We start from the raw sequence: 27,186 nt of genomic DNA, 5'->3' as shown, positions 1-27,186 counted from the left end.
TGATGTGTAGGCATCTGATTAAGATGGTGAGATTACTCAGATGCTTAATTTCTTTCTCTTTTGTAGGGCTTTAGTGGCAGGAAGCAGAATTATTGCTATTCTTTGATTCTTGGTTTAACCTGTTCTTAGTCTTTAGGATTTTCCCTGTTAGTTGCTCAGTTTGGTGACCTGGACCCTGTAATGGGTTGCAGACCTACTTCTTAGGACCTTGGGAAAGGAAGCTGTAAATTATGGCTGGAAAAAGCCTCTCCTGCTTATTTAGATTTATTTTATTTATTTACTTCTCCTCACCCCTTTGTTGTTATTGTGTTTGTTTTTTTTCACTTGCTGAGTCTGTTCAATCTTCCTTGTTTCTTTTGGAGGCACTGGGAGCTGAACCTGGGACCTACAATGTGGGAGGAAGATGTCTAATCACTTAAGCCACCTCTGCTCCCTTCTTTTACTTATTTACATTTTTATTTTTCTAAAAAAATTTTGGTTCCCTTTTTTCATTTTTTAAAGGTTTAAATTACATAAATGTTACATATAAAATATAGGGGATTCCCCTACACCCCACCCCACCCCCTCCCACACTTTGCACATTAACAACAACTTTCATTAGTGTGCTACATTTGTTACAATTAATGAACACATATTGAAGCATTGCTACTAACTGTGGACTATGGTTTACATAATAGTTTATACTTTGCCCTGCATAATTTTATAGGTTTTGACAAAATGTATAATGGGCTGTATCTGTCATTGCAATGACATACAGGACAATTCCAATGTCCCAAAAATGCCCCCATGTCATACCTATTCTTCCCTCTCCCTCCCCTCAGAACCTCTGGTGGCCACTGCCTTTATATCAATGATACAAGTTCTTCCATTGTTAGAATAATAATAAGTCCATAATAGAATAATAATATCTACTTTAGTCCATTGTTCATTCCTTAATCTTGAGGATTTTGGGATGGTGATGCCCGCTCTGTTTCTGATTGAGAGGGGACTTAGATCCCATGGGGCAAATGGATGGTATGTCCTTGCTTGCAGTTGTAGATACTGTTTTTTGGGATGGGTGTTGTCCATCATCATCGTTTTGTTAGTTGTCCTGGGAAAGTCCAGTGTACTGGAGAGTAGATGTTGCAACTGTGCTGAGATTTCAGGGCTCAACTGGCATATGAACAGACCGAAGATTTAACAAGTATAGTTAAAGTACAGAATTAACAAGTATAGAATTAACAAGTATAGTGCTAATTATAGGTTCAAATAAAATGAGCAGAAGAGCCATGTGTAGGGAATTTATGAATGAGTCTAACTCTTACATTGGGGAGCATATATTCCAAAATAAGACCTACTGACAGGGTGCCAAATTCCTGAGATTGTCTGCCCTGCTCGTAGTGTCTAGATGTCTCTAGGGCCCTCTGGAACCCCAATGTTTGAGGTACTGTTTACGCTTCAGGGTTCCATTTCCCCAAAGAAGCTTTGAGTAACTAGTAAGAACTGGCAGAGACTTCTAGGAAGAAAGTGGACTAGAAAGACATGGGACTCTCTTCTCTCCCAGAAAAACAGCTAGAGGACAGGCATGATATAGATGAATCCTGAAAACGTTAATGCTAGCAGAACCACTTAGCTCTAACATGACTCTCAGAAAGTCAGGTAGCCCATCTCTGACCTTTGTTTATGTGTTAGCCCTTTCCTTAGACTTCCTACGTGTGGCCTGTATGGCTCTTGCTATTAAACCCGTGTGTGACAGTATTAATCCCATATTTTTTCCAAGCCTAGTCCTTGCTAACCATTATAGGTTCCCTTTTTGCCCCCTTTACTGAGGGGTGGAGAAAAATAACCTTTCCATTTCTGGTCCAAAAAGATTTCTCTTTTCTTTTTCCCATGATTATGTACTTATTAGAATTTAAAATACTTTTATAATTTAATGTGTTTCAATTAGAAGATGAGATTCAGCATTTATTCAGTTTATCTAGAAAAAAGAAGGCTTTTATATAGTTCTGTGTTTCACATTTTTACAATTAACTTGGACATTTGTTGATATATTGATGTATTGAATGAGACAATTGAAATTGATTTTCCCCCAAATAACTACACAATTTATTTTACAATTATTAAATTTTCTGAAGAATTCAGTGTTATTTAAAAACCATTTTCTCATGTATCCACTTCTTTTCCCCATCTCCACACTGCCTTACTACTTTAAAGAGAAGTAAGATGCAGGAATGATTTTTTTCCCCCTTATTTCACAAGAAAGTAATTGCATCACAGAAAAAATGGGGGTTGCTTTAGTTCAGAAAGTCAATCAGTAACAAAACTGAGCATTTATGCAAGGTACCCTGGTTCAGTGCCAAGCATATTAAACTTCATTGTTGCCTAACCTTGATGTTATATTATCTGGGGCTTTGTGACTGAACTAAATTTGGAAAACAAACTAATGGTAAGAATACTATTATCGATTAATATTGATGGAACTTGATCTTGGAACATACATACTTTTTCTAAATGGTTAAGACATTATTAGATATGTAGTATGAATACCGTAGGAGAGTTTTGTGCTATTATTTTAGGGTATATTTCATAGTTATTAGGTTTTTTTAGTTGAATTCTTATATAATATCAATATTGTTAATCTCATTTACAAAATAGAAGTTGTAGAGACTGAGATATCTCTATATATTTATATTTATTCATGTTTAGGTCTCCATTATTATACTAATATAGGGAAATAAGAAAATGGGAAAATATAAAATGGTCTTTGTTTTTTTCCTTTTTAATATAAGTGCCAGGGAATGGAGCAGAAGGATAATGCACACCTTGATGTTCTCTTTGTTGTTGATTGCCCAGGACTGATAACAGAAACTTCGTAGGAAAAAAGTTCTGGGTTGACACATATAAAATACACAAAGTGGTTAAATAAAAAATTAAATTGTCAATAGTTTGCTTTTCTTTGTTAAAGATTACTCATTGAAGAGCATACTATGTAAGGTACATGCTCTAGAGGGTCATTTTTTAATTTTTCTGTTTTCACCTCTAAATTAGCTCACTTACTGGATTTGTATTAATTAATTAATTAATTGATTTATTTAAAAATTACAAGAATTTCAGATAGAACTGTCAATGCTGAAGATTTCTGGCATTGGACATGACCTTGTAGAATTAACTGAAAATAAAAATTGATTTAGCAAATGTGAAAAAATGAAAACATGGGATTAAATGTCTTAACCCCATAAAATAATTCTAAATGTTAAAGCAATTTGCTGATGCTTAGTCATTTTAAATGGTATTTGAAATTTTGCAGATAATATTTTAATATCAGGGAAAAGCTTTCTTGGCTCATCAATTTAATAAACAATTTCAAAAATCCTGGTGCTTATCCAAACTGCTTGTTTTACTTTGTTGCCATTTTTTTCTCACACAGAAATACAATTTATATTGCCAGTATGCTCTGCAAAGCTGACTTGGACTGCAGAGGAAGCCAGCTGTTCTCAGGATACTCCAGGGGTAACACCCTTCCAGATGATTTTTGAGGCAGGTTTTGTTGAGATCTGTACATTATGGATGATATAATTATTTTTCTACAAATCTAAGAACAAGAAAGAAAAACTTAGTCCATCACAGTGACAAGTTGAATGAAGTAAGGCATTGGTTCCCAAAATTACCAATGCAGACATAATGTTACCTGTGAGCTTCCAAAATATTGATGTCTGTGACCCACTCCAAGAGATTCTGATTTAATTGGTCTGGGATGTGGCCTGAACTTTGGAATTTTTTATTTTTTTAAATTCCCAGGTGATTCCTACTGTGCATATAAGTTTGGGAACTACTAAAATAAGCTCTTATTTGAGTTTACAGCTTCTGAAAAAGGAAATAAAATTTAATTCCCAGTGCAGATCCCATTTGGATACATTTTCATTAAGCTGCTTTAGAGATCTTATTGATTTGTTTGTAGCCCAGAATTTTGAGAGTGATAATGGAGTTCTCCATTCTCTTTAAAAGTTATCTGATTCCTTATTTTTCCTTCCTTTGATTTGATGGAGACATAAAGAATTAAAATGCTGAAAACATTCTCCCAGGTAGCACTTGGGAGGCTTTTCTCCACATTTGAACAATTGTATGCTCCTTCTGAAAGGAATGGGTACTGTATCAGAACAACATATATTCTTGGCTATGCTGTATCTTCTTCAGGGGAGTGTGGGGTAACCAATTTGGAGCAACTAATGGTTAGTCAGCTCTGAAACTATTAAAGTCAAGCAGCAATAAAAGGTGATATCAGTGAACCAAGGAAATCAGTTCTAAGAAATGAGATCATATGTTTTAGCCAGTCTAAACAAGTAGTGAAAATTCTTATATCTAACATTTATATATTATTTAAGCCTCCTGGCAACTCTGTGAAGTGTATAGGGTAAGAATTATCACCCCATTTTACATATGAGAAAACCAAGATTCAGAGAATTTGACTGACTCTCCCACAGTCATACAAAAGAAAGTTGCAAAATTAGAACTTAGACCCAAGTCTGATTCATGAGATTTTTCAAAACTCAACCATTCATTTAAAAACCTGCCCTTAAGTCAACGTCACTGTGCTAGGTGTTGGAGGTAGAAAGTCCTAAGACATGTTACCTGATCCCAAGAATATGTAAAGTGAAAGATAGACAAATAATTGCAATATAGGGTGATATATGACACAGTAGACATAGCACTGAGTACTAAGTGGCACGGAGGAAGGGCCAAGGGGTCAAGGTCTAGGAGTCTTGTTTTTTTAAAGCAGTTTTATTGAGATATATTTACATACCATAAAATCTATCCAAAGCATACAATCAGTGGCTTTTAGTATAATCACAGTGTTGTACATTCATCACAACAAAAAATTTTAGAACAATTTCATCACTCCAAAAAGAAAGACACCAAGCCCTTTAGCAGTCACCTCTCAATCCCTCTATCCTTCCCCAGACCGACATAACCACTAAATAATTCCACCTTTATAAACTGATTTATATTTACATTTTATATAAATGGAATCATACAATATGTAGTACTTTGTGTCTGGTTTCTTTCACTTAGCATAATGTTTTGTTTTTTTTGCCTGATATTAACATCTTGTAATAGTAACATACATTTGTTCAGTTTCAAAGATAAACAGTTTTATATATGCAATATTACCCATATTCGTATTTCACATGGGGTTTTATTATGTTATACAGTCCTATGTTACATTTTTTAGCTCTCCTTCTAGTAATATACATGACCTTAGACTTTCCATTTCAACCACTGTCATACCTATATAATAGCACTGTTAGTTACAAACATTGTGATGTGCTTTCACCTTTTCATACCAATTCTTCACAGATTAACCCTCAGCTTTCCATTCTCTAACCTTATTATATTTTCATGACCTAAATTCTAGTTATTAACTCCATGAGTTTACACATATGTTTAGTTCATATTAGTGCAATCATATGGTATTTGTCCTTTTGATGAAACAAAAGTAGATTTACTGGTATAAGGGAGTCAGAGACCTGAAAGAATAGGAAGTTGTTATTGTGATAATGTTTCTCTTATTTTTTTTCCTTATTGCAAAAGCAGTGTAACCTCAGAAAAAAATCAAAGTATGACCAAAGTGAACATTTAGAGCACAACCTATCTAGGTAGCCATTATTAATAACTTGGTATTTAACTTTTCACATAAGAGTGGGACATTTTCAGTTTCCAGAATGGAACAGTTCCAAGGTATGACCATGGAAATGGGTGGCTAAAATGGAGTGCAGTTCAAGGTCATTGGAACTGAAGTGGTTAGAGAAGTGTGAGACTAAGTTGTTCCTTGAATTAGTCATTTACTTAGATGTAGAAATCACCCAAGATAATGACTGGACTTGGAGTGCAACAGAAAACTGTGAGCTTAGTGACCAGAAGTCTGTTAGTAATGCAGAGGAGGAAACATAGAATAGTATAGCTGAATGGCATGAGCCTCAGGGGAACAAGGATTTCCTTAACATATTTGTTCTATTACATCTCTTTTTCTTTTAATATTGTGCAGCTACTTAACAGATATTTGGGTGAAGAGAGTGAGAATGGAAAAAGGGGAGACTGAAAGTTTTCATCTTATGTATTTCAGTTGAGGAGAAGAATTGAATATCAGAAAGGCTTGTGAATGGAGACATCCATGAAAAAGCTATAATAAATCAGCCACTGATTTGGGCATATGAAGAGAACTAATCCTAGGGAAGACTAAGGAAAGCCTCATTCAGGAGAGATGCTGGGTTTTGTTTTTATGCTCACAGTGAGTCCTATATCTTGGGTTCATTAGGCTGAGTAACATGTCTCTTCCAAAACATTCAGATTCAGCAAGATTTTCCTGAAGATTTTATTCAGTCTTATATTTATTTTTACAATAATACTAAATGATAATGTGGACAGAGATGTGTGTATGTGTGTATATAGACACTTCCTTCTAGAAAGTGATATAGGTCCCATAACTGATAGGTTCATGTATATAGATAAAAAACACTTCCTGTTTAACATCAAATAGTTAGACTTGTATTTCAAGCCAAAGGCTGAAATCATATAATTTGATAATGATTTCTGCTACCAGCTTTTACTTTTTCATAACAGCACTTAAGGTTCACTGCTTTTGTAGGGATGTCAGGCTGGGGTACTGTGTTTACAACACCCAACTGTAAAAGGCTTTATAATTTCTCTCCCTCTTTCTCTCTCTTTCCTTTTAAAATAATTCTATGAATAGATTCGGAAAGGAGCAATTCGCTTTGTTTAGAATATCCTTTACTGACCTGACGTTATGTCAGTTTATCTTCAGTCTGGGGTAGATGCCACTCCTTTTTGTGTGTTCCTTTAGCACCTCATATCAAAAGCAGCCATATAAATTATTTGTCTGTCACACTGTCATATAAATTATTTGTCTTTCTCTTCTACTGAATTGTGAACTCCTCAAATTCAGAGATTGTCTTTATATCTCTGTAGGCCCATGTATATAATAAACCAAATTGTTTTTTGAGTCAGTAAATACATATATTTTAAGCATTTCCTGTCAGGCTCCATAAAAGTAATCCTGGATTATATATTACCCTGTCCGGATAGCTATATGGCCAGAAAATGAACATTCTTGGGTAAGCAGCATTGCATAGTAGAATGTAGACTTGGAGTTAGACATATCTAGGTTGGAATCCCAGTTTTGCCACTTAATTAGCTGTGTGTGACCTTGGACAAATTAATTAGCTTATTTGAGTCTCATCATCATCATCTATAAAATGGGGCTGTTTCCTACTTGCAAGTTTTGTGTGAGCTTTACATAAACTAATGCATATAAACTGTTTGACATGAAGCAGGTGTTCAGTAAATGGTAGCTATCATCATTATTAATTGTAGGCCCTCTCTGGTAGTTAGTCAAGGAGTTTTCACTCATTTGGTTGCCTTACTGTTAGATATAATTAGCCCTTTCTATGATATACCCTGTAATCACCAAGGTTATAGATAGAGGTTTGAAACTGTTCCAAGAAATGCTTTTGGAAGTGTTAAGTACAGAAAATGCTTTTAAGAGGCCATCATTGCTTTTCTACTATTTAAACATTTTAATCTAAAAAATTTTTAATAAGGATGTGACTATGATATGTATGCTGCAGTTACTATTTAATTACTACTCTGCATTCATGAATAATCCTGGGCTGTTTTAGTATTTTCTCATACTCTTCACCCATTTTCCAATAATTTTTTCCTAATAATTTTCCAGTAATTCCTTACCCATTGTACAGTTCTTGACTTCTTCTTCAGTGTACTTTTAAAAATTATTATAATAGTTTCTTCTTATTTTATATATATTTGCATATTTCTTCTTTACTGTGTTATGAGCTTCTGAGGCCTGGGACCATTTTTAATTTTTTCGTGTGTTTTGTTTTCCATTTATATTTTTGGGACCATTTATTTTATTTAACATGTACCCAGTACATGGCTCGGTATTCTCTCAACCACTAATAAAACTTACTGATTTCTGGCTGCAATTAATAAACTCTCACTTCTCATTCTCCTGGATTATCTCCATTTTCTAGAAAACTCTTTGTTTTTATTTTTATTTTATTTTTTTTAAGGATTTATTTTATTTATTTCTCTCCCCTTTCCCCCATTGTCTGCTCTCTGTGTGCATTCACTGTGTGTTCTTCTGCATCCACATGCATTATCCAGCAGCCCTGGGAAACTGAGTCTCTTTTTTTGTTGTTGTTGCGTCATCTTGCTGTGTCAGCTCTCCGTGTGTGTGGCTCCACTCCTGGGCGGGCTTACTTTTTTCACACACTGTGGCTCTCCTTACGGGGTGCACTCCACGCGCATGGCACTCCTTCCGCGTGATAGCACTGCATGTGGGCCAGTTTACCACACGGGTCAGGAGGTCCTGGGGATTGAACCCTGGACCCTCCATATGGTAGGCGGACACTCTATCAGTTGAATCATGTCCACATCCTTCTACCTCTGTTTTTAAGGACACTATACCCTAATTAAATTGTAAATATTATTTTCTTATATTTTTGGGGAGGTAGACTGGTATACTGGAAACAGCATAGAAAATTGGCATTAGATAGACTTAGAATCAAATTACAGATCTACCACTGAATAGCTGAGAGACCTTAGGGAAGTTATAAATTTTACAGAGCCAGTACTAAAACATAGGTATTCTGACTTTTGAGCTTTTGCTCAACAGATTTTCCTTATTAAAAATGCTTAAATTAATGGATTGATGTTGAAAATTAAGATTCCTTTTAGTGTCTGCTCCTTTGGTGCCACTCAGATTCTTAATTTAGAATGTATTAATGCCCCTAAACACAATAGGATAGTAGAATAAGGTAGATACTGTTCTTAGCTTCAGTCTGAATTACTTTTAAATCTGTTCCCCAAAAAAAAATGGGTTTGAGATTGTTGGTTTTATTCTGATCTTTCTTCAAATACCTCCTGAAGTTCCATGAAAAAGGTATCCTAATTTAAGAAGCGATGCCCATTTAGATTCTTTTTTGTGTCCAGTTCTTAAACCCAAATATGGCTAATCTTAGATGTCCAAAAGCTTTGTGAGATTATTGAGTTACTTCTATAGGAAGCAAGACTATAATTTGATGTATTTGTGCTCTTGGATTTGTATATGTGTGGCAGGCGTTTTTGTTGTCTTTTTACAGGTTGATGAGAAGCCTAGAACTTTGATGACAGATTGTTTGGCTATAAAGAATTTTTTACACAAAATCATCATGGTGCACCCTAAGGTGAGCTGTTCTTCTGTACAGTAATGCTTCTCTTGTTTAAGTCATAAGTTTTCTTTTTTTTTTTTTAAGATTTATTTTTTTAATTTCTCTCCCCTTCCCCACCTCCCCACCTCCCCAACCCCCCCCCCCAACCCAGTTGTCCGCTCTCTGTGTCCATTTGCTGTGTGTTCCTCCATGACTATTTTTATCCTCATCAGCAGCACCGGGAATCTGTGTCTCCCCTGCTGCCGTCATCCTGCTATGTCAGCTCTCCCCATATGTGGCATCACTCCTGGGCAGGCTGCACCCTCTTTCGCAACTGGGCGGCTCTCCTTATGGGGCTCTCTCCCGGTGCATGGGGCCCCCCATGGGGAGCATGGCACGGCACTCCCTGCACACATCAGCACTGAGCATGGGCCAGTTCCACACGGGTCAAGGCGGCTCGGGGTTTGAATCACAGACCTCCCAAGTCCACTTCCCAAGTGATAAGTTTTCAAGACATCCCTACTCTGTAGGACATGTAAGGTTCTCTTTCACTGACAATGATTAAATTGATTTGATTCTTGTGACCCTAAGGCACTCTTAATGTTGGTGATGCGACATGTTGGGAGGCCTCTGGATATAGAGAAAATTTTCTTTTGGGTGCTTACTTTCACTCTCTTACTGTTAATAAACCTTGTTAATTACCTCCTTCTTTTCTAAAGTCACTCTAAGGGCAAATAAGAGAATTTTGATCAACTATAACTGCAGAGAGCCAAATTTTTATTATTTATTTATTTTTTTAAAAAAGATTTATTTATTATTTATTTAATTCCCCCCCCTCCCCCGGTTGTCTGTTCTCTGTGTCTATTTGCTGCGTCTTGTTTCTTTGTCTGCTTCTGTTGTCAGTGGCGGCAGGGGAAGTGTGGGCGGCGCCATTCCTGGGCAGGCTGTAGTTTCTTTCATGCTGGGCGGCTCTCCTTACGGGGCGCACTCCTTGCACGTGGGGCTCCCCTACGCGGGTGACACCCCTGCGTGGCAGGGCACTCCTTGCGCGCATCAGCACTGTGCATGGGCCAGCTCCACACGGGTCAAGGAGGCCCGGGGTTTGAACTGCGGACCTCCCATGTGGTAGACAGACGCCCTAACCAATGGGCCAAGTCCATTTCCCTTTCTTATTCTTTGTTATTAGATATGCTTATAAAGATGAGCATAGTTAAATTTGCTATTTAACTTCCCCCTTCATGTGGGTTTGATGATTATTGTTTGCAGTCACTATTCTGAGTCCTCTTCATGCATTCATTCATTTATCCTTCTCAGCACCCCTCATGATGTAGGTTTTATCATCACCATCCCCATTTTATAGCTGAGAAGACTATGGCACAGAAGTTGAATAACTGGCACAACCAGAATTTGAAATCAGGCAGTCTGGTTCTAAAGCCCATTATTACCCATTTTGTCATATAAAAAGAAGAATGTAGGTTGAAGGTGAGAAATAAACTGGGACAATGCTGGAAATTAGAGTGAGGACATGAAAGTCAAATGGGATCAAGGAAAGAAAAAGTGAAGGAAAAACTTGAAACATCCCATGTATGGAAACAAAAGAAAGAAGAGAGAGAAAACTGTAGTCCATAGTTAGTAGCAATTCTTCAACATGGGTTCATCAATTGTAACAAATATACCACACTAATGAAGGTTGTTAATGTGGGAAATTTTGGGATTTTTTTATGTAACATTTATGTAATCTAAAGTTTCTTTAAAAAAATAATTTAAAAAAAAAAAGAAGGAAGGGAAGAGATAGGTTAGAGAACAGCAGAGAACAAAGGGACAGGATTTTCTGATAACTTGTGACTACCTAGAATTATAATGTAGGAGTCATATCTTTAACATTCAGAATTTGAATTTAAGTTAAGTGTTAAGTGTTAAGTATGTATAAGGAAAGTGATAAAGAATATCTTTTTTGGGGAGCAGATGTGGCTCAAGCAGTTGAATGCCCTCCTCCCAAATGGGAGGTCCCAGGTTCGGTTTCCAGTGCCTCCTAAAGAAGACAAACAACAAGCAGACAAACAAACATAAAAACAATGAGCAAGACAACCAGCAAAACAACAAGCAGATAACTAGCAAAAACAAACAAGCAAGGAGCAGATGTGGTTCTAGCAGTTGAGCACCCACCTCCCAGATGGGAGGTCCTGGATTTGGTACCCAGTGCCTCCTAAGGGGGGAAAAATATGTGTGTGTGTGTGTGTGTATATATATATCTTTTCCTTTAGGAATTGAGTATAGGAACTTTTAATCTCTATCTTGGCCTATATTAAATCTCACACACCATTTATTATCTTGCAGATTAGGTTTAATTTCACTGTAAAGGTGAATGGAATCCTCTCCATGGAGATCTTTGGGTAAGTTTTGGCTCAAGATGATGCCATGACTCTGCAGTTTGTCTTAGCTAGTACTGTCCTATTTCCAATAGGTATATAGTTTGGTTTCTTGACCCAAAGACACCTTGAAACTAATTTTCTAAGACCTCACACTTCCTTGTTCTATATTAGCTTTTAATGAGTAAGTAGATTCACTAATCCTTTTGTCATTTCCTTTCACTAAAATGGGTGAAATTAAATATTGCCATTTTTCCCTTGGTGAATAGGTTACTGAATTCTGATAGTCTCTAGGGTGGTGATGGGTCATGCACTAAAATTTTCATCAGGCAGAGATTGATTTTAGAATCTTGAAGATCTTGCTTAGTTTTTCTTTGTTTTGCAGGGTAGAGAATGAACCCATTATGAATCTGTCGAATGGAATTGCTCTTGTCATAAACTATCAGCATTTTATGAGGTAAAGGTGAAAAGCATTGTCATCCCTCTCCATTTTTTACTGTCTAGTTATGAATATGAATTTGGGTAGAAGTTGGAAAGGGTCTCACTTGTCATTTCTTAGCTCCAAATGTCACCTTTTCTATAAGAACAGTGAAAGTTAAACTTCTAAGCTATTTATGTTTAAAACAGTTTTATTCCTGGCTCTTTTAATATATTCTAGTTGACCTGAGTATTCCTTCTCCTCTCCGTGTCCTGTTTTCTTCTGTGAATGAAATTAAATATTTCCATCCAAATTAGACATAAGTGAGTACTGTGAGTTTAAAAGGTATTTGAACTCTTGACTAGAGAGATAGTGTAAATACAAAAGAATTCTTTGTATATTATTTGTTATGCATCAGTGTTTTGCATAAGCTTGGAAATCATCTCTGAGCCTACTTCTACCTTCTTCTTCTTTGTTGTTGTTGTTGTTGTTTCTTTTTTCTTTTTTTTACCTTCTTCTGAATCTAAAAAGGTTAATCCATGGAGGAGCTGGTAAGTAACATGGAAGACAGAACCCTTCTATCTTGCCCTCCCATACCATCCAGCTACCACAGAATTAAAAATGAACATGAATTATAGTAAGAAAAGTCATAACATGCATAAGTACAACTAATTTATTCTGTATGCAATAGTTTCTGCTCCATTTATATCCCTGCATCAACACTAGTAGTCACAGGATCCTAAGGCTTGAAGATAACTTTCCAGGGTAGTTTCTTTTCTTGCTTTTACCCAAAATTACACCTCAGATTAGTATATTTTTTGTTCTTCGATATGTACAGATAGTAAAACCCTATCTTTAGTAATCCTCTATCATACAATCTTTACAGATATCATAGATTTATCATTATCATAGATTTAGTGACAAAATATTTGAGCCTTTGAGCCAATGTTTGTAGAACACATTTCCCTGGGTGACCTGATTTATTAGTTTAGAGAGAAAGGAAAAGGTTCAGTAATAATTTTTTCTTATTACTCTTTTCAGAAAAGAGCTTTTGGAAAGTAAGCAAACACTAAATTTTACTAGGATTTTTTAGGAGAAAAATATGACCTAATTTTTTCTCATTGCTTCTATCAAACAGTAACCTCAGAACTCTTGTTCAAGGGATTGTGTGCCATGATGTGAGATCAATCAGACATCCAAGTCTCACGATACCAGTATTAGGCTTTTTGTATGTCAGGGACCCTTGTGCCCATGCCAATCTTTGAATGATCTTAGAAACATTCCAGATCAGTCTCTGCTTGGAACCACAGCGTGATTTAGTGGAAGAAATACTTTAGTGAGAAAAAAAAAGATATACACTTTAGTGGAAGAGAATATGAAACTGCAATTAGTGGCAGCAAAAGCGTGAGTCGTGATTCCATTCCTGGAATGCTGGTGTTCTACTCTTGAGTGGGGCACAAGCTAACTTATTTCAACAAAACTGATATGGAATAGTTATGCATATGCTAGAGGTTATAAAAGGAATGCCCTTTTAAAGTAATTTTTTTAATTGAAATGAAATTCATGTAACATAAAATTAACCATTTTAAAGTACACAATTAAGTGGTACTTAATATATTCACAATGCTGTGCAACCATCACTACTATCTAGTTACCAAACACATCTATCACTCCCAAAGGAGACCCCATACCCATTAAGCAGATACTCCCCATTCTCCCCTTCCCCTAGCCCCTGGCAATCACTAATCTACTTTCTGTTTCAATGAATTTGCCTATTCTGGATATTTCATGTAAATGAATTCATAGAATTTATGACTTTTTGTGTCTGAAGTCTTGCACTTAACATAATGTTTTTGAGATTCATACAAACTGTAGCATGTATCAGTACTTCATTCCTTTCTGTGCTGAATAATCTATTGTATGAATATGCGATATTTTGTTTATCCATTGTTGGACATTTTCCCACCTTTTGGCTATTGTGAATAATACTGCCATGAACATCCATATACAAGTATTTGTTTGAAGACTTATTTTTTCCTTTGTGACATATACTTAGGAGTGGAAGTACTGGATCATATGGTAATTCTATGTTTAACTTTTTAAGGAGCTGCCAAACTATTTTCCCCATGGCTACACCATTTAACATTCCCATTAGCAATGTACCAGGGTCCCAATTCAATTTCTCCAAATTCTTGCCAACACTTGTTTTTTTTTTCTTTTTTAATTAAAACCAGCCAAGTGGGTGTGAAGTGGTATTTCACTGTGGATTTGATTTGCATTTCCCTAGTTAAAAATGATGTTGAGCATCTTTTCATGTGCTTATTGGCTTTTTATATAACTTCTTTGAAAAAAATTTCTCTTCAGTCCTTTGCTCTTTTTTAACTGGCTTGTTTGTCTTTTTGTTGTTGTAAGAATTCTTTTTTTTTTTTTAAAGATTTATTTTTATTTATTTAATTCCCCTCCCCTCCCCCGGTTGTCTGTTTTCTGTGTCTTTTTTGCTACGTCTTGTTTCTTTGTCCGCTTCTGTTGTCGTCAGCGGCACGGGAAGTGTGGGCGGCGCCATTCCTCGGCAGGCTGCTCCCTCCTTCGTGCTGGGCGGCTCTCCTTATGGGTGCACTCCTTGCGCGTGGGGCTCCCCTACGCGGGGGACACCCCTGTGTGGCAGGGCACTCCTTGTGCGCATCAGCACTGCGCATGGGCCAGCTCCACACGGGTCAAGGAGGCCCGGGGCTTGAACTGCGGGCCTCCCATGTGGTAGACGGACGCCCTAACCACTGGGCCAAAGTCCGTTTCCCAAGAATTCTTTATATATTCTGCATACCATACTCATAAGATATATGATTTGCATTAAGTAATTTCTTAAGAGGGAAAAAAAATAAATTTATCTTCCTTGTTTTATGACAGTAGACCAAAATTTGGTGCAACTGAACTACTCTGCAGCAGAATCCACCCTGTGCTAGGACATCCAGTAACACTTTTTATCCCTGATGATGTGGCTGGCATGGGATTGTTGGGAGAGTTGATGATGACTCCAGTTGCTGCGCTGTGCCCCTGCCCGAAGGTCTCTTCTACCCAACTGAACAGGATCTCTTCAGTTTCCATATCCTTTTGATGACAAGGTCCAGTTGTCTGTAAAAATAGTTTTTTAATATCCTATTCTAAGAAGGCCTTTAGCATATTAACCTGTGTCTAGAAGCATGTAACACAGTACCACATGGATTTTACCACTGTTTTACCTTGAAATTCTGACAAGTTATCTTCAGACAACTTAAGTTTCTCTTTAAATATGGGAAAAATAATGCAGCCTACTCTAATCTTTTGAAATGTGACAAAGCCAAACACATAAAAGGTTTTGTTTTTATAATTTTGGGGTAAACAAATTTTTCTTCCTGATTGAAACGGGGTAAAATGAAATTCAGAGAAAGCAAAACATGAAAGTGTGTTGTGATAAAACATGTTTTCCATGTTCTATTCAGTGACCCTTCTGCTTGACCACCACTGTTCAGTGGTTCAGGGTTGTTGAACATCTACCTTTAGCACTCCTTGTATGAAACCTAATTCTTTAAAAGCAGTAGCACTGATGAGTACCGTAGTTCTTTAAAAATTCCTTTATTTTATAATCCCTTTAAATTTATAGATTTATCAGGTTTAATTGGTTTATTTTCTAGAGATTGTATTGATTCATCTCATGGCCCATACTAACCTAGGAATGTTAGCCCTAATAAGGTTCTAAAAATTCAACATGGTGAGTTCAATAAGCATCTAACCTTGTAGGTAATGGAAAGAGCATTGGACTTGAAATCAGAAGACTTGCTGTCGGACTTTGAAGTTTTTACTTAACCTCTCTGGGCTTCAACTGGTCTTCAACTTCTAGCTCTGAAAACTCCATGGTTCTAACTTTAAATTATTTAAATTATCATTTTAAATGTGGCTTAATTTCAGCTCCACAAACCTTTTTATGTAACTAGTATGTTTAATGCTTTATTAAGTGCTAAGTCATAGTTGGATCTTAAAAAGCTTATAGACTAATAGAAGAAACAAACATGTACTCAAAGAACTGTAAAAAGAGGGCATAACAATCACAAGAATGTGATTAAGGTTGCACCATGAATGGTTTAATGATGGATAACATTTGAATTGGTTTGAAGAATAAATAGTCTTTGGAAAGAAGGAGGACATTTCTGATAGAAGGAATGACATGTGCAAAGGTGTGTAAAGTTTGTATAAAGAAGTAAGACTGAAGTGTGGAATGAATGGTGTAAGAAAGAGAAAAGAAGGTGGAAAAGTAGTTTAGAATTGAATATGGTGGGTCTTAAGTATCATACTAAGGAATCTAAATCTTATAATATAGTGGACAATCATTGAATGTTTTAGGAATATCCCCTAGCAGCACTGTAGAAGATGGATGGGAGAGAGAAACCAATAGTCAGTAAATAAATCAGTGAATTGGGCAAGAGATAATGAGTGCCTGAATTAAAAGTGTGAATGGAACATATATCATTGGACATATATCATTGGAAGGATTAAACATAATGAGGCAACTAATTCAGTATTGGGGTAGGGAAAGATTAGGGAGGGAGTGCTAAAGTTGACGTCAAGATTCCTAGCATTGTGTCTGACAGAATAATGGTACTGTCAAGCAAGAGGCAAACTATAATTGCGGATTTGGGAGGTAAAAATGGTTAGTTTATTTTTAAATATTTTAAGTTTATGATGCTCAAAGGACATCCTTCAAAGATGGCAGGCAGCTGTATAGAAATTGTGGTCTGATACTTTGAAGTGGTCAGATTTAGAGAAATAAATTTTAGAATTTCCAAGTATTCTCCACAGATACATATAGCATGGTTCAGTATTCAAGAGCATGGTACTGGGATTTAAATGCTTGATTCACAGAGAAAATTAGCTGAGTGACTACAGGCAATTTACTTAACCAGCCTCAGCCTTTATTTCCTCAACTTTAAAATAGGAATAATAATACCTACCTCCTACATTTATTTGTTTTCCTTCTCCTAAGAGGTTTATTATTATTATTGGTATTATTATTATTATTTTAGGATTAACTACGATTCATGTGATGCTTCTAGCATACTGCCTGACACATAACTGCTTAATAAATATTAAGTATCATTATATTATTGAAGCTGTGGGAGTGAAATGAAATTATATGAGAGTATGAAGAATAAAAACAGAAGAGGGTTAAGGTCATTGCATACAATGTCAGCAGAGAATCTTTTTCAGAGAGGAAAGAGCAGAGTATTGATTAAGACTATGTCTGGACTTTCATATTTTAATGTTCTTTCTAAACATCTAGATAATACAGATAGTTAAAAAAAAAATCTTCTTCCTCCTCATCCCACTCTCCAGAATTTTTCTGGAGGAAATAAGACAGACATATTTTCTATCCTCTCTGAGTTTACATTTTAATAGTAAAAAAAAAAAAAAAAAAAGCAAATATTTATCAGGTAGTGATAAGTGTGGTGAAGAAATATAACTCAGGTAAAGGAATAGAGAATGATGGGAGTGTTATTTTAAATATGGTGGACAGTGAAGACTTTGAAGAGATGTTTTAATGAAGATAGAGAGCTAGTTATGAAAATTTTAATGAGATTTCAGTTTTTGAAAATGGTAAACTAGATAATTTATACCAGCCCTCCTGTTGAAGATTTTTAAAAAGGCTGGAATAAAATATTAAAGTATCATAAAAGTATTAAAGAGTTCGGGAGACAGAGAGAAATTTCTAGACCATTAGTTCAGAGAGAATGGGAATACAGAGAGCTGCTTTGCCCTGGGGTCATTTGCCTATTAGAGCAAGCACCTAAAAGACTAAGATGCATTTCTGAAACAATGTAAGATAAGAAGGACAAAAAGATTTCAGGGCCTGGCAAGTTTTGGGGTACTATTAAACACCTCTTGCTTTGAGCAGGAATAACTGAAAGGCTACACTATAAGGAGTAAAGTGAACCTGAGATAAATCAGCTTTCAAATGACTGCATATGTTTTTGTGTTTTTTTAAAGATTTATTTATTTATTTCTCTCTCCTTCCCCCCCAACCCCCCCCAAACCTCCCCCCACCCCTGTTGTCTGCTCTCTGTGTCCATTCCCTGTGTGTTCTTCTTTGACCGCTTCCATCCTTACCAGCGGCATAGGGAATCTATGTTTCTTTTTGTTGCATCACCTTGTTGAGTCAGCTCTCTGTTTGTACGGCGCCATTCTTGGGGGCAGGCTGCACTTTTCTTTCTCACTGGGTGGCTCTCCTTACGGGGCGCACTCGTTGTGCATGGGGCTCCCCTACGTGGCGGACACCACTGCATGGCACGGAATTCCTTGCGCTCATTGGCACTGTGCATGGGCCAGCTCCACATGGGTCGAGGAGGCCCGGAGTTTGAACCGCGGACTTCCCATGTGGTAGGCAGACGCTCTATCCATTGGGTCAAGTCCGCTTCCCTGCATATGTTTTGATCACCTAGACAGACCAGAAAATCTTGAGCTCTGAAATTGGATTAAGATGATTCTAGAACAGGGGTTCTTAACAAGCGGTCCGTGAGCTTGAATTGAAATTCAAAAAAATATTATTCTTGTAGGGACGTGTTGGTGCGGGTGTGATATATTTACTAAATAATATACAGTATAGTGTGGACTTACTAAGAGGTCTGTGGTTTTTACCTAAATGGCAAAGGAGTCTGTAGAACAAAAAGGGTTAAGAACCCCTGTTCTGGAATACTAATTTTCCAAGGTGCTTTGTACAGCCAAACAGAAATTCTTTCTGGAGGAAGAGAAGCTCTTCCTGTGCTTCAAATTATTTAACAGTTTTTCAAACAGAATATTCAGTACATGCTGAACCAAAAATATAATAATCTATACTGAAATTCAATATATTAGCAGTGAGCTCAACAAACAGGAGGATAAATAAAAAGATACTCACATCTTTGAAAAATCAAAGATAGAACAATCTTAAAATCATCCAAGAAAGATTTATCTTCAGAAGAGAAACTTGACAGCTAACTTCCCCATACCACCACAGGGTGGTAGAATAAATCCTTAACATTCTGAAATAAAATAATCATCAACCTAGAATTCCACACCCAGTAAAAATATTTCTTAAGATAAAAGGTGGGAAGCAGATGTGGCTCAAGCAATTGGTCTTCTGTCTACCATATAGGAGGTCCATGGTTCAATACCAGGGCCGGGAAGTGGTCTTGGCCCAGTGGTTAGGGCGTCTGTCTACCACATGAGAAGTCCACGGTTCAAACCCTGGGGCCTCCTTAACCTGTGTGGAGCTGGCCCACGCACAGCGCTGATGCACGCAAGGAGTCCCCTGCCATGCAGGTATCCCTGCGCAGGGAGCCCCACGTGCAAGGAGTGCGCCCCGTAAGGAGAGCTGCCCAGCATGAAAGAAATGCAGCCTCACCAGGAATGGCACTGCACACATGGAGAGCTGACGCAGCAAGATGATGCAACAAAACGAGACAGATTCCGGGTACCACTGACAATATAAGCGGATACAGAAGAACATACAATGAATGGACACGGAGAGCAGACAACTGGGGGGCGGGGGAAGGGGAGAGAAAAATAAATAAATATCTTTTAAAAAAAACAAGCAAACAATAAAACCTATGTGCTCTTAACTCTGTTTACTGATAAAGCCTAGAAGTGAGAACAACTCTGTAGCAATGAACACCCCTAATACCCAGAATTTCTTCTCTAAATTTCATTCCTGACTAAAACAGGAGAAATGGCTGATTCCAAGTCTAGAGTAGAAATGTGTAAGATGAGCCTGCACTTCTTGTTGTGCTAGAAAGCAAGAAAGCTCTCAAAGGCCAATGAGATTATGTCCAAAGGATTTAGGAATATCCACTTCCAGCCATGATAGAGTATAAGAGGGACTAGATTTAACCTCTCACCTTGAACAACTAAAACAGTGGGCAAACTATGAAACAGTATTCATATATTGCACAACCAGTAGTCCAGGATAGTGATTCTGGAGAGAAGAGAAACAAACGAGGCAAGCCGTATGATTGTCCCACCTTATTGCTTAGAGTTTCAATCTGAAGATGGATAGGGATACTCAAATAGACTCTGACTGTCTCTCTGAATTGAGTAAACAGAGTTCAGAGGTTGGGGAGGTAAAGTCAGCTAAAATTCTCAGGAAGGAGTACTGGATAGCAGAGAAATGCTCAGAGACAGAGTGAACTCAAGCATGGAGTTTCCATCTGTGATGACACACATTGTGCTCTTCTATGAGCCTTCTCAAGAGAGAAGCATTTTCCCTACCCAACTTGGAATTAGCTGTAAGATTGAATGGGGAGGGGAGGATAATTCCTGTTTTCATCATGCAGAATGGAAACTCTTATATTTCACAGGGCATCATGTGGCATCCTCAGAAGGGTTTGCCTGAGTAGTGGGGAAAAGTTAGCTTTAGATCACAGGATCCTCTGTAACAAACCTTAAAAACAAGATTCAAAGAGATCAGACTGTTTCCAAGTAACTTTAGAGTGTCCAAGAACAAGTTAAAGAATATTTATAGGGAAATGATTCTGACTCAACTGACAGTGCATCCACCTACCATATGGAGGGTGCAGGGTTCGATTCCCAGGGCCTCCTGACTCATGTGGTGAGCTGGCCCACATGCAGTGCTGCCACATGCAAGGAGTGCCATGCCATGTAGGGGTGTCCCCTTGTAGGGGTGCCCCACATGCAATGAGTGTGCCCCACAAGGAGAGCCACCCCACGTGAAAAAAATAGCTCAGCCCACCCAGGAGTGGTGCCGCACAAATGGAGAGCTGGTGCAGCAAGATGACACAACAAAAAAAAGGGACGCAGTTTCCCGGTGCCGCATGGCAAGACTGCAAGCTGACACAGAAGAACATACAGCAAATAGATACAGAGAGCAGACAATGGGGGAAAGGAGAGAGAAATAAATAAATCTTTTAAAAAAAAGAATATTTATAGGGGTAGCGGATGTGGCTCAAGCAGTTGAGCACCTGCCTCCTACACGGGAGGTCCCAGGCTTGGTTTCTGGCTCCTCCTAAAGAAGACAAGCAGACAACAAGTAGATGAGCAAAAACAATGAGCAGACAATGAGCAAAAACAAAACAAGCAGTTGAGCTTCCACCTTCCACATGGGAGGTCCTGGATTTGGTTCCTGGTGCCCCTAAAGAAAAAACAAACAATGAGCAGACAACAAGCAAAAACAATGAGCAAACAGACAAGGGAGCTATCACGGGGGTGGGGGGATGGTGAGGAAGAGAATATTTATGGGAATACAAAAATGTCTTGTATGCAACAAGATAAAATTCACAATAGTTAGCATCCAATAAAAAAAGTACTTGACATGAAAAGAAACAGAAAAACATGATTCATATTTTCATAGGGGAAAATAAATCAATGGAAACCTACCCAGAAATGACACAAATGATAGAATTAGTCAATGAGGACATTAAAAAAGGATAACTCTCTTGCATATGTTTAAGAAGGGTGAGAAAAGAATGAGCATATTAAGTAAAGACACGGAAGATGTAAAAATGACCCATATTGTAATTCTAGAGATAAAAATTACATTTAAGATGAAAAGTACTCTGGATGGGAATAATGGCAAACTACACATTGCAGAAGAGATTACTGAGGTTAAAAATAAAGCAATAAGAAACTATCCAAAATGAAACACAGAAAAAAGACTAATAAAAATGAATATCAGCAAATTTTGGAGAACTTCAGGCAGCCTAATGTGGGGATATGAAATTGGAATCCCTAAAGGAAGGGAGGACAGATAAAATATTTGAAGAAATAATGGCAAACAGTGTCCACATTTAATTAAAACTACAAATCCATATATCCAAGAAGATAAATGACACCTAATTACAAGACACATAAAGAAAACAACACCAAAACATACCATAATCGAACTGCCTAAAACCAGTAATAAAGAAAAAAAATCTTAAAAGCAGCCAGAAGGAGCATATGTAGCTCAAGCAGTTGAGTGCCCGCCTCCCAAATGGGAGGTCCCAGGTTTAGTTCCCAGTTTCTTCTAAAGAAAGAAAAAAAAGAACAGATAACAAGCAAAGACAATGAACAAAACAATGAGCAAATAGAAGGAGACAAAAATAAAAATAAAACAGCCAGAAAAAAAAAAAGACATAAAACAGAGAAACAAATATAAAGGATTACAGCAAGTTTTTCATTGGAAACAGTGAGAGCTGGAAGAAAGTGGAGCAACATTTTTTAAATACTGAAGTTAAAAATAAAGTTGTCAACCTGGAATAGCCAGTGAAAATATTCAGAAATGAAGGTGAATAAGAAATTTTTCAGACATGCAAAAGATGAAAGAATTCATCACCAGCAGAACTGCCCTATAAGAAATATTAAAGGAAATCTTTCAGGCTGAAGGAAATTTATAGCTGATGGAATTATGGATCTACCCAAAGGAAAGATGAGAACTGGAAATGGTAATTATGTGGGTAAATATTAAAAACTGTCTTTTAAAAATTCGTTTTAAAAGATAGTCAGCTTAAGGAAATAATACTGAATAGTGTATAGGATTTATAATGTGTGGGAGTAAAATGTATGGCAATAATAGCTCAAAGGCTGGAAGGGAAGAAATGGAAGTATACTCTTGTAGGATTCTTCATGCTATCTATGAAGTGGTATAGTATCACTTGAAGGGAGACAGTGATAAATTAAAAATGTATACTATAAAGCCAAGCCTATAGCTACTCTTAAATTAATTCAACAAAGAGTTTTAACAAATAAGCCAAAAATGCACATAAAATGGAACCATAAAAAATATTCAGTTAACCCAAAATTGGACAGAAAAGAGGAAATACAGGAAGCAGAGAACAAAAGGGTAGATTTAAACCCAGCCTTAGCAGTAATCATATTAAATGTAAATGTTTTAGGGAAGGGGATTTGGCTCAATGGATAGAGCATCCGCCTACCACATGGGAGGTCCAGGGTTCAAACCCAGGGCCTCCTGACCCATGTGATGAGCTGGCCTATCCGCAGTGCTGATGTGCACAAGGAATGCCATGCCATACAGGGGTGTCCCCCGTGTAGGGGAGCCCCACACGCAAGGAGTGCACCCTGTAAGGAGAGCCACCCAGCTCGAAAAAAGTGCAGCCTGCCCAGGAGTGACACCGCACATGTGGAGAGCTCACGCAGCAAGATGATGCAACAAAAAGAGTCACAGATTCCTGGTGCTGCTGACAAGAATATAAGCAGACAACGGAAGAACACACAACGGATGGACACAGAGAGCAGACAACTGGCAGGGGGAGGGGAAGAGAAATTTTTTAAAAATCCTAAAAAAATAAAAGTAATGTTTTAAACAATCCAGATAAAAGATAGTCACAAGGGGTGATGAATGGGAATTCTGCATGTTATGCATGATTGTTTTGTAAGCTTACGACTTTTCTGATAATATATATAAATATATTTTAAAAAGAAATAAATGAAGGTGAAATAAAGAAACCCTCAGATTTTAAAAAATCAAATAAATTCTCCTTACACATTCATAATTATAGCTGTGTCCCATTATAAAATATTTCTTGCAGTAAACAGACACGTATACACTCAGTCTTCTTTCAGTGAAAAGGAAAACTGAATTAGAGAAATCAGGTTAGTGCTACTGATTTGAAAAATGGTTTAAACCTCTAACATAAATCATATTAAAATGAAAACCATTATATAGCCATCAGAAGTCATGGGAACCTCTCCATTATTGAGTCTTTGTGATGTGGGAAATATTTTGATGACATTAGAAAATCTTATAACTCAAGAGTAGCAGAACAAATCAGAGCCATATGTGGGTTAAATAAGGACATCCAAAGCAACAAGATTTTTTTATTTCCTGTTACCCTTAGAAAACTATGAATTATAAGTATTGTTAAAAACAAAAGGCTCTGTTTGTTTTCTCACTTTTAATAAATTGCTTCTAACTCTAAAAAAAAAAAAAAAGCACATTTTAACTCTTCACACAGTCCCTTCTCATTCTAAGATTGAAATGACTCAGATACTTCTGGCCCTAAACAGTGACCCTGTCAACCTTAGCTCATGGTTGTTGGGGGGGGGGAGAGGGGGGGTGGGGGGGTGGGGTTGAATGGGACCTCACATATATATTTTTAATGTAATATTATTACAAAGTCAATAAAAAATAAAAAAATTAAAAAAAAAACAAAACAAAACAAAAAAAAAACCTTAGCTCATGTGTTAATAATACCTTCAGAGGTTTCTTATGGAGACTTCATTTATGGCCCCTGCCTTCTTTTGTTTTAATATGACTTTCCATAATGACTCAGTGCCTACTTGGTAAGAATTTTAATCTTCACAGTTAATAAACATAGTTACATGTTTACCCTGTAAGAAAGAGGATGAAAACAAAGGAAAATGAAGGAAAGTACATATTCTGGTTTGTTTCTTCAGTTTTGGGTTCAAGCAATGAAAAAGGCTAGGCAGTGGTTCTCAAACAGGGGCAACTTTACCCCAGGAGACATTTGGCAATGTCTAAAGACACTTTCGGTTATCATGACTGGGGACAAGGGTGTTACTGGCATCTGGTGGACAGAAGCCCCAGGTGCTGCCTCATATCCTACAATGCACAGGACAGTCCCCCACTACTAAGAATTATCCAGCCCCAAATGTCAGCTGTTTCAAAGTTGAGAAACTCTGGGCTAAAAGGAAAGAGAGTGGGAATGGAAAATCAGAAGATGGAATCCATTTCAGGGTCTGCCTTCCTTTGTCTTGATTAAAGAATAGGATTAGGGAAGAGAAAGGGGAGCTTTCTTCTCAACCTGAATATACTCAATTACTTCTGGAAAATATTCCTTTTTATATACTTCTATTCTAGCATGCATCACATTGTATTACAGTTTACAATTTCTGTCTCCCATTCTTCAAAATGATAATCTTGAAGGTAGATTATTAAATCTAGATATTCATTTCATATCCCCAGAATTTAGCATAGTGTTTGGCCCATGGTGCTACTTTAATCTATGATCAAATGAATCGAATGAATAAATAAGCTGTGCCTGTAGCTAACACTCATTAATCCCAGAATACATTTCTGGGGATTCTAATGGCTCCATCTCTGGTGCCTCACACTTACCTTTGGTGTGAAAAAGGCTTAATATGTAATTGCCTAGCACATTTGTTTATTTCCAGGAGTGTGAACCATGTCAGTGTTATGTTTGTTTTATACACATGAATAGTCATTAGGAATGAAAATTGGGCAGTTTTCTTTAGCAACTATACATATTTCTATATGGACCTTCAGGTCTACCTCTGATATTTTCAAGCCAGGAGCAGCCAGTTACTATCTTCAAAGATACCTCTTATTTCATAGACTGGAAGAAATACCACTTGTATATGGTACCTAATTTGGATCCAAACTTGGATAAAGGTATATCTCAGTCTCTTTGCACAGAAATGAAGAATTGGGTAATGTCAGAAAAATGAGAGTAAATAAGAATAGCAAATGTATCTTAAAATGGAAGCCGTGACCTGATGGCTTAGATTGGGGAGTGGATGATCTGGCCAAGTTTGAGAGTCCACTGGGAGTGAAGCAATCAGGTGTCAAGTCCCCATCAGAGCCTGACTGTTTTGGCATTACACGTTAGTGCAGGTACTCCTCTCACTTCTACTGTTGCCTCCTATATTCTTGGCCTTCTTGAAGTAGTCACTAGGCCTTCATCTTCCAGGGACTTGTCTGTAGGGTTTCTATTTTACCTTAATCTCTCAACTCTGGAGTTTCAGAAAGGCAAGTAAGGGAATAATGATACCTTTGAATTATTGTGGAAGATAAATAACATCATGTTTTCTAACAAAATGAGTTAATCCAAATTAAATTTAAAATATTAAAACACATAAATGCAAGGCAGGGGTATTGGCCATAATAATAATAAACCTAAGAAGCTCCTGTAATATTCATGTAGGACCTAACCACATTAGCTTTGGGTGAATCATGCTTAAAGTTGGGTGGTTAATAACTGGACCATCAAATAAAACTGAGAAATAGGAATGTGCAACCATGAGCTGATATCTAGAAGGCTTACATTTTTTACATTTTTATGCTAAAAATTTCCATTGAAATTTAGTAGATAATCTGGTTGTTTTAATCCTGTAGAAGGTGACTAATAAGGAAGAGGTATTATAGGATTGTGACTGGTATGAAAAGATTGAAGCCTCCTGGGACAGGGCAGTATCTCTGGGAGGGTGACAGAATCTTCATTTAGGCAGTAATCCTCAAGGCAAGGCTCTTTTCTCTTGAGTGGGTAGTTATTTTAGAGGGTGGGTTTAAGAGGAGGGCTCCTTGTATGGGGTCTCTAGAGGCAAATGGTTTTTTGAGGAAAGAATGTTTGGTCTTAACATATCGGTATCATGCCATCAGGATTTTGTAATAGAGGGTTGACCCAGGTGAATCTCTAGGGATTTCCCTATCACTTTTTCTCTTTCATTTATTTTTTTCGGTTTTGTTGTTTTCCTTCATTTTTTGACAATTTGTGATGCCTGGACTTGCTCCATTAACTTTGGAAATGAATAATGTAGAAAATGTCCCTTCTTTTTCCTCTCTCATTAGTCTAAAGGATAGAACCAGGATGCACCTGGAGATACCTCTCTATTTGGATCTGGAAATTGGGACTGTTCTGATTGCATTCTAAAGGATAAAGGTGCTAGAAACTTACTCAGGGCAGTGGATTACTTGAGAACACAAATATCATGTAGTATCATGTTCAAAAGCACAGATTTTAGAGACCACCTAAGACTGAAACTAAGTTCCATCACTTACTGTCTCACATTAGGCAAAGTATTTAATCTCTCTGTACCTCTTTCTTACCTATCAAATGGGCATGGGGATAGGTCCTACCACATAGTACTGTGAAGTCTAAATGTTGAGATAATACATGCAAAGAATTTTTTTTAGCTTTTCATTTTAAACAATTTCAAACTTACAGGACAGTTGAAAAAATAATATTAATCACATATCCTTAACGCCAGCATACCCCACCCCCAGATAACCAGATCCACCAATTTCAACATTTGCCACCTTTGTCTTATCATTCTATCTATCTATCTATCTATCTATCTATCTATCTATCTATCATCTTCAGAACATTTGAGAGCATGTTGTACACATCAGACTCTTTGAACACATACTTCCATGTACATTTCCTATGAACAAGAATATTCACTTACGCAATCCTTTTAC

The 27,186-nt window shown here is 37.1% G+C and overlaps 1 protein-coding gene across 1 annotated transcript in view; it reads left to right on the top strand.

Moving 5' to 3' along the window:
* Window positions 1-27,186, top strand: part of TOP6BL (TOP6B like initiator of meiotic double strand breaks) — a 124,197-nt gene that overhangs the window by 69,747 nt on the left and 27,264 nt on the right. The window contains exons 3-8 of the mRNA XM_071217858.1: window positions 3,407-3,516; window positions 9,156-9,239; window positions 11,541-11,596; window positions 11,958-12,029; window positions 14,895-15,090; window positions 25,233-25,380. Of these exons, the coding sequence (XP_071073959.1) occupies window positions 3,407-3,516; window positions 9,156-9,239; window positions 11,541-11,596; window positions 11,958-12,029; window positions 14,895-15,090; window positions 25,233-25,380 (666 nt within the window). The remainder of the gene's footprint in view (window positions 1-3,406; window positions 3,517-9,155; window positions 9,240-11,540; window positions 11,597-11,957; window positions 12,030-14,894; window positions 15,091-25,232; window positions 25,381-27,186) is intronic.

The sequence above is a fragment of the Dasypus novemcinctus genome, chromosome 10 (genome assembly GCF_030445035.2).
Source record: "Dasypus novemcinctus isolate mDasNov1 chromosome 10, mDasNov1.1.hap2, whole genome shotgun sequence".
Classification (NCBI taxonomy): Eukaryota; Metazoa; Chordata; class Mammalia; order Cingulata; family Dasypodidae; genus Dasypus; species Dasypus novemcinctus.
Note: the sequence above shows the minus strand (reverse complement) of the source record. Positions and strands in the feature narration are given on the sequence as shown.